The sequence below is a fragment of the Carassius auratus genome, unplaced genomic scaffold (assembly GCF_003368295.1).
Source record: "Carassius auratus strain Wakin unplaced genomic scaffold, ASM336829v1 scaf_tig00035036, whole genome shotgun sequence".
NCBI classification, from domain to species: domain Eukaryota; kingdom Metazoa; phylum Chordata; class Actinopteri; order Cypriniformes; family Cyprinidae; genus Carassius; species Carassius auratus.
Window position 1 is genome coordinate 237,331 of NW_020526192.1, and position 6,845 is coordinate 244,175.

At 39.2% G+C, this 6,845-nt stretch overlaps 1 protein-coding gene across 1 annotated transcript; it reads left to right on the forward strand.

Moving 5' to 3' along the window:
• Positions 1-1,447: 1,447 nt before the first annotated feature.
• Positions 1,448-6,407, forward strand: LOC113081699 (iroquois-class homeodomain protein irx-4-like). The gene is made up of 5 exons (XM_026253736.1): positions 1,448-1,537; positions 1,887-2,126; positions 2,742-2,848; positions 4,680-4,993; positions 5,686-6,407. Exons 1-5 carry the CDS (start codon positions 1,493-1,495, stop codon positions 6,312-6,314), a joined length of 1,335 nt encoding a protein of 444 aa, XP_026109521.1. The 5' UTR covers positions 1,448-1,492; the 3' UTR covers positions 6,315-6,407.
• The last annotated feature ends 438 nt before the right edge of the window (positions 6,408-6,845 follow it).

Sequence of the window (6,845 nt, forward strand, 5' to 3'; positions counted from 1 at the left end):
ATAATTTGTACTTTATTATTTACTTTGATTAATAATAGTTTTATTATTATTATTATTATTATTATTATTATTATTATTATTATTTACTTTGATTAATAATAGTTTTTTATTTATTTATTTTTTTTTTTTATTTTTTTTTTTTCTCATAAGAAAACCACCGTCACTTAGTAAATGAAAGCGAATGAAGGCAGAGCGGGTCAGGCGCGTGACCTCGCGTCCATTAACACACACACGGCGACATTTGCTCGCTTATTGTCTGACTAATTTAATTTCACAGAACACTTATTTTCCAAACTCAAGCGCATGCCGAATGAGAGGGTAAGGGTGAAGGGGGGAAAACTTGCCTGATAAAAGTCTAACTCAATTTGAGGACAAGTACCTTCATCTGTAAATGAAAGCAATTATGCGGCCCATATTATATTATGTTGGCCGGTCTCAGGATAGTCATCAATCACCCGCAATCGAGCTGTCACTGCGGGCAGATTCGTTTCTAGCAGGCAGTTTTCCAGCTGGGGAAAAGAGGAGTACATCATCATTAATTTGACTGTGACCCCGGGGCTTCTCACATGTCTGAACCCACAGTCAGCAACACACCTCCAGCACTTCATCTCAATGAAGATAGATAGATAGATAGATAGATAGATAGATAGATAGATAGATAGATAGATAGATAGATAGATAGATAGATAGATAGATAGATAGATAGATAGATAGATAGACAAATCATGAAGTATACAGACGCTTAAGTATTTGCTTGAGTATAGCAGTTTTAGACTTATTATTATGAAACTTAATGCATATTAATTCGAATTAATATCGGATTTGTTGCTGAACCACGATTGCAGCTGATTGTGTACTAAATATGATTTATGATATCTAAATTAAAATGGGTGCTTTCTTTCTTTTCATTTTTTTCAATCGGTTTTTTGATTTTTTTTTTTTTTTTTTTCTGAATAAACTGATATAAAAAGGGCGCTGCAAAAGCGATATAACAAAAGATACGGTTTAATGGTCAGATTTTAGCAGAGCAAGCTCTTTCCCAAAACTCGGTTTAATTGATAAGCTCAATTAGAGGTGAATTGTCCCTTAAGAATTCACCCCACCCCTCTGTCACTCGTTGGGATTTTTATCCAGAGAAATGCATATTAAAGTTAGAGTCTGGTCATTTTGACTGGGTTTCTTCTGACGTCAGAGCCACCGGCGTTTAAAACAACCCGCATCTGGGCTGACGTGTTTAATACTAGTTTTTATAACGCAAAATATGTATTTCTGACATCAAAGACGGTAATTCAACTAATGCTTGACGATGCGCGCGGCTGTGTTGTAGAAGTTTAATAGTGCTATAGGAGAGCATCCATCTCAGGAAGGAGTTTAAGCAAATTAAACATGATGGTATTGCGCTTCGCCCTATAAGCGTCCGGCAGCTTTATGCTTTACCAATCAGTCGGTGCACTGAAACACAGCAGACCTGCAGTCTCGGGAGCACTCTACGATGTCCTATCCTCAGTTCGGATATCCTTACTCTTCTGCACCTCAGGTAAGAGTCGAGCGCTTATTCTTACATTGCTTCAGATTGTTAAAAGGGGAAAGCGCTCGCGCGCGCCGCGGGTTTGAAAGCGATACAGATACAGGTTTAATCGGGTTTACAACGATTTACAAATCTACAAACACGCGTCCGAGCCGCAGATGCATGCAAAAGTGCAGATGTGATGACAGGGGAAGGGGGACAACAGTTGCTTTTTGGCCGTGATCCATAAATTGCATCGTCCTGTGGGGGCCGACAGTGACCAATGCCAAAAAAAACAACAATCACTGCATTTTGCCAAACTCATGCAGGTTTGCAGGTGGCTGTTTTATTTATGCTGTGACATTTCCAAATGTTCCAGTTCCTCATGACCACCAACTCCCTGACATCTTGCTGCGAGTCGAGCACCAGATCCATCTCGGACTCGTCCGCGCAGACGCCCGTTTACTGTCCGGTGTACGAGAGCAGACTGCTGGCCACCGCCAGACACGAGCTGAGCTCCGCCGCCGCGCTGGGAGTCTACGGGAGCCCCTACACCGGCGGCCAGGGCTACGGGAACTATGTCACCTACGGCGCTGACGCGTCCGCTTTCTACTCTTTGGTGAGTTTAGACCATGCGCGATTATAAATGATAATAATGACATGCGTTCTAGCAGTGAGTCATTGTGGTTAGATCACCAAAACTCTATATGCATTTCTATATCTGAGAGAGGAAAAAAAAAAAGTAGTTTATAAAACAAGAACATTAACATCAACGAACCTTATATTACTTTGTATGTAGCTACACTCGGTTCTAGTTGATGGTTCCTCGAAGAAACTTGACATCATGCAACCTTTCAAATAAAGAAAAGGTTCTTTGTAGAAGGAAAAAGTGCTCTAATGCATACTACACTCTTAAAAAAAATAACGTTTTTATGTATTTTCTTTTTATTCTTTTTTATTCTACAGTGTTCTTCAAAACGTTTCGTTATTTGGGGAACCAAAAATGGTTCTTTACATGACATCACTGAAAAAAATAAAAATAAAATAATAATAATAACATATTATTATTTTTAAGAGTGTAGTATGCATGAGAGCAGAGGTTCATGGATTGTTTACTATATACCACGGTCTCCTTGTTTAGAATAAGCATCATATTTGTTCATTATCGTGGTTATATTAATAATCATGATAAATGTAAAGTTTAATTGCTGACAGCTCTTGTATTTATTTCCAGGGAACGTTTGATGCCAAAGACGGAAGTGCGTCTGCGCATGCGGGTATAACACCGGCTGCCGCATACTACCCTTACGATCCAACCCTGGGACAGTACCAGTATGACAGGTAATGAATAAGATTCATTAAGTGTCTTCTGATTGAAAATTAACATGACTCGGTTCATTTGGATCAATTCCATAGGCAGCGCTCAACATATTGAAGGAATAATTATCGCATTCATACGAACGCTTTTTTCAGCGAATTTCAGGTCACTTGTCTTTGATGTATATTTGATGTTATATCGTGTTTGGCCTTCAGGGTTTGCACTGAAGTGCTTTAATGGACAGACTCTCGGCCGGTGCACTCGATCAAGCAATGTGTTCGCTCTGTTAAAAAAAGAAATGCGAGAAAGTTTATGGGCCTTAGGGAAATACAAGTATTTGCGTTTCTGTGTTGCACTGCAAAACTGTTCCCACCAGTGACGTCCAAAGACCTTTCGAGGGGCAGGTGCTCAAAGAATGAAAGGGGGCACAATGAACACGGCTTTTAATAGGGGTGTGCTCCTTTCTGAGACGTGTATCGAAACGGATGCTTCAGGACTGATACAGCAGCTAATGCCTGACGCAGTTTTGAAAAAAGAAACACAGAACAGAAATAAAACATTTTAAGTTTAAAACTTTAAGACTTTTTTTATCTTATTTATTTGCACCTCTTAATTACTCTGGAATTAGAAACTGAATTATCATCATCATCATCATCATTATCATAACTGAGTGTAGGAAATGGTGGTTTTGCTGTTGTAAACAATACTGTTTTTGTTGCAGAAAAAAAAAAAATAGAATTATGAGGTTATCTATGATTATGAAAATTATTATGAGGATGAGAAAATCAGTATACGCCTGTTTTATCAGTGTTGTGATAATTATTGTAATGCACTCTACATTTTAATACTGTAATAATAATAATAGTCCAAAGTATGCATAGCTTAGTCGGATAACATAAAAAGACAACCTTTAAACTTTTCTCAATCAAACATCGAGATTAAAAGAGAACAGGCACCTTTGTTTATATTGCTTTATGTAGAAAAACCTTAGCTAAATTTTTTATATTTAATCAATATTTAATTTTAATAAAATGCATATACGTCCCCTTTACTTTATTCTGGCAGGTGTGTTCATGTAGAAGTTTCTAGATTTCAATCTAGATTAAAATTCAAAGAGACGGTATCAATAGTTTTTGCATGACCTGATGTTATATTCATAATTAAATTAAGGAGATGTGAACATCAGGAGCACTGAAGTCTCTCATGCAGTGTGTGTTTAATTCATACTCAAAGCCAGAGGGCGCTCTCACACAGAAAGTCTAAAACAAACTCATAGAAGTAATAACTTATGATGTGCAAGAAATCCCTAATATGGGCAAAAGCGTCCGGCTATCAATGTAGCTGAGCTGAATAAAAAGCAGAAATGTTATCATAAAATTGTCATTAGGAAAATATTGAAAAAAAAAAATATTATAGCCCCTTGCTTCAGCTAACATTACTTCCACAGGCTACACACAGCAATATAAACAGCTGTGCATGCTCTCTTCACGTCGCTCTTGTAAAATAATAATAATGTAATAATATAAATAATCAAGCACTTCGCTGATAACTCACCAGCAGCCGCGGATGTTATGTACTGCGCTAAATTACTAAAGGTGTGTGAACGTGAGGGATCATCCTGGACGAGATCGTCAGGTGAAAGGTCATCATGTCGATCATTTTATTTACGGCTAAATTATTGCATACATTTTACTAATAGTTAGATTGGGCAGGCCTTCACAAAAGGGTGTTTTAATAATAATAAAAAAATGGCCTTGACAAAAGGGCACTTTGGGCATCAAGGGGAAAATGGGAAAGGTGCTCAAGCAGCAAGTGTCTGTTTCCCACCACACCTTTCTTTCTCTCATGCTACAGATACGGATCTATGGAGGGAGGAACCAGAAGGAAGAACGCCACGCGTGAAACTACGAGCACATTGAAAGCATGGCTACAGGAACACAGGAAGAACCCCTACCCCACCAAAGGAGAGAAGATCATGCTGGCCATCATCACCAAGATGACCCTCACGCAGGTGTCCACCTGGTTCGCCAACGCCAGAAGAAGACTCAAGAAGGAGAACAAGATGACATGGCCACCGAGAAACAAGGGCTCAGACGATAAGAAGTACGAGGATGATGATGAAGATGGGTCGCAAGAAGATCAAATCAAGAGTGAAGCCAATGATGACGGTCAGCTCTATTCCCTACTTCACATATCCTATTCTGTATCAATGTGTTATTAATAGGCCTATTTATCCAATTTTTAAAACATAATTTATATTTTTATTTAAAAAAAATAAAAATAAATAACTTACACTCCAGTACTGAGCTATCTGAGTTCTCAAGGATGCTCCTGAAAAGTGCAAACTTTTAAAGCTCTGGTGAAAGGCTCTCCAAGGCAGTTGTTATTTCTAATTATTTTATTGTACAACAACTTACTATTTGGAGTATCCATTGGGATATTAAGTAAAGATCATGTTCCATGAAGATATTTTGTAAATGTTCTACCTGACACACATCAAAACGTAATTTTTGATTTTTAATATGCATTGCTAAGAACTTCATCTTTAAAGGTGATATTGTTTTATTAATTTTTTTGCACTCTCAGATTCCAGATTTTCAAATAATTGTATTATGGTCAAATATTGTCCTACCCTTACAAACCATACATCAATGAAAAGATAATGTATTAAGCTTATTCATAAATCTTTTATTTATTTATTTGTAAAGCCCCTTATGACTGATTTTGTGTTCCAGGGTCACATTGTGATACGTTTTATAATGTAGATGAATTTAGTTAGTTTTGTCTGCTTGTTCATTCTCAGACTTGTATGTTTTGTTGTCTCTCGCTCTCCACTTACTCCATCACTATTTCTGAACAGAGAGCAAAAGTCGAGAAGACAAGGAGCTGCAGCTGAGTGACTTGGAGGACTTCGACACCATTGAGTCCGAGAGCTCCGAGTGTGAACTCAAGCACCGCTTTCATATGAACACACACATGGCGACCACTGACGACCGCCTCAAAGAAGCGTCTCCAAAGCTCTCCATTCCCGGGCTGCTCGAAACCAAAAGCGGCCTGAAAAGCACTTCAGAAGACTGTGAGCACAGCAAAACGTGCTTCCAGCAGCAGGGCCATCCGTTACTGGACAGCAAACCCCGCATCTGGTCTCTGGCCCAGACCGCGACAGAGTACTCCTCATGTATGCTTCGCTGTCAGCCATCGCCCTCCGCCTCCTCACCTGTCAGCGGCCTGGAGAGACAGCAGGACTCACCTGTCACGACTCTCAGAAACTGGGTAGATGGAGTTTTTCACGACCCCTTGTTTAGACACAGCTCCTTGAACCAAGCACACACGAACACTACGGTTTCTTGGACCACCTCGACCAAAGGGTCGATCTTAGAGACTGGAGCCCTGGGACGCTCCAACAACATGATAAAAACACAGCAGCAAGAGGCCAGCAAGGACAGTATGCCATTTCCAAAAGGGGTGAATAAAATATTCTGCTCCTAGCACACCAGAAAGACTGTTTGGAATAGCTGTTTACGCTTTTAGTTCACAAACAAATACCAGACTGTGGTCCAAAATACTTTTTGTTGCATAAAACCATGAGGAAATGTATGTTTAATGCTGTGTTGACATCTCACTGGCGAGGGGTCGGTTTATATATATTTATTGGTTTGGTTGACGCACGTTCAGATTAGGTAAATTAACTGTAAGTTTATGTTCTGAAAGACTGAAAAAAGTTTACAGACTAGTTTCGTTCCAGCTTTTATCATTTCTTTGGCATGCACATGTTGCTGGTTTTTATTGATCATTCTTTTAGACGAACTCGGACCTTGTTGCAACGACTCACAAGTGTCACTGTTAAGAAAGCATCACACAAATGCACAGATCTCCTCGAGACGGGGAATGTTCAAATCTGCTCACTATAATAAACGGTGGACTTTTCTCAGCTTTTGTTCAATGTGTCGATCAGAGTCGCTGTCCCTGGTGCTGAACACACACGATGAGATTCACCAGCTGGCTTCAATAAATGTTTCT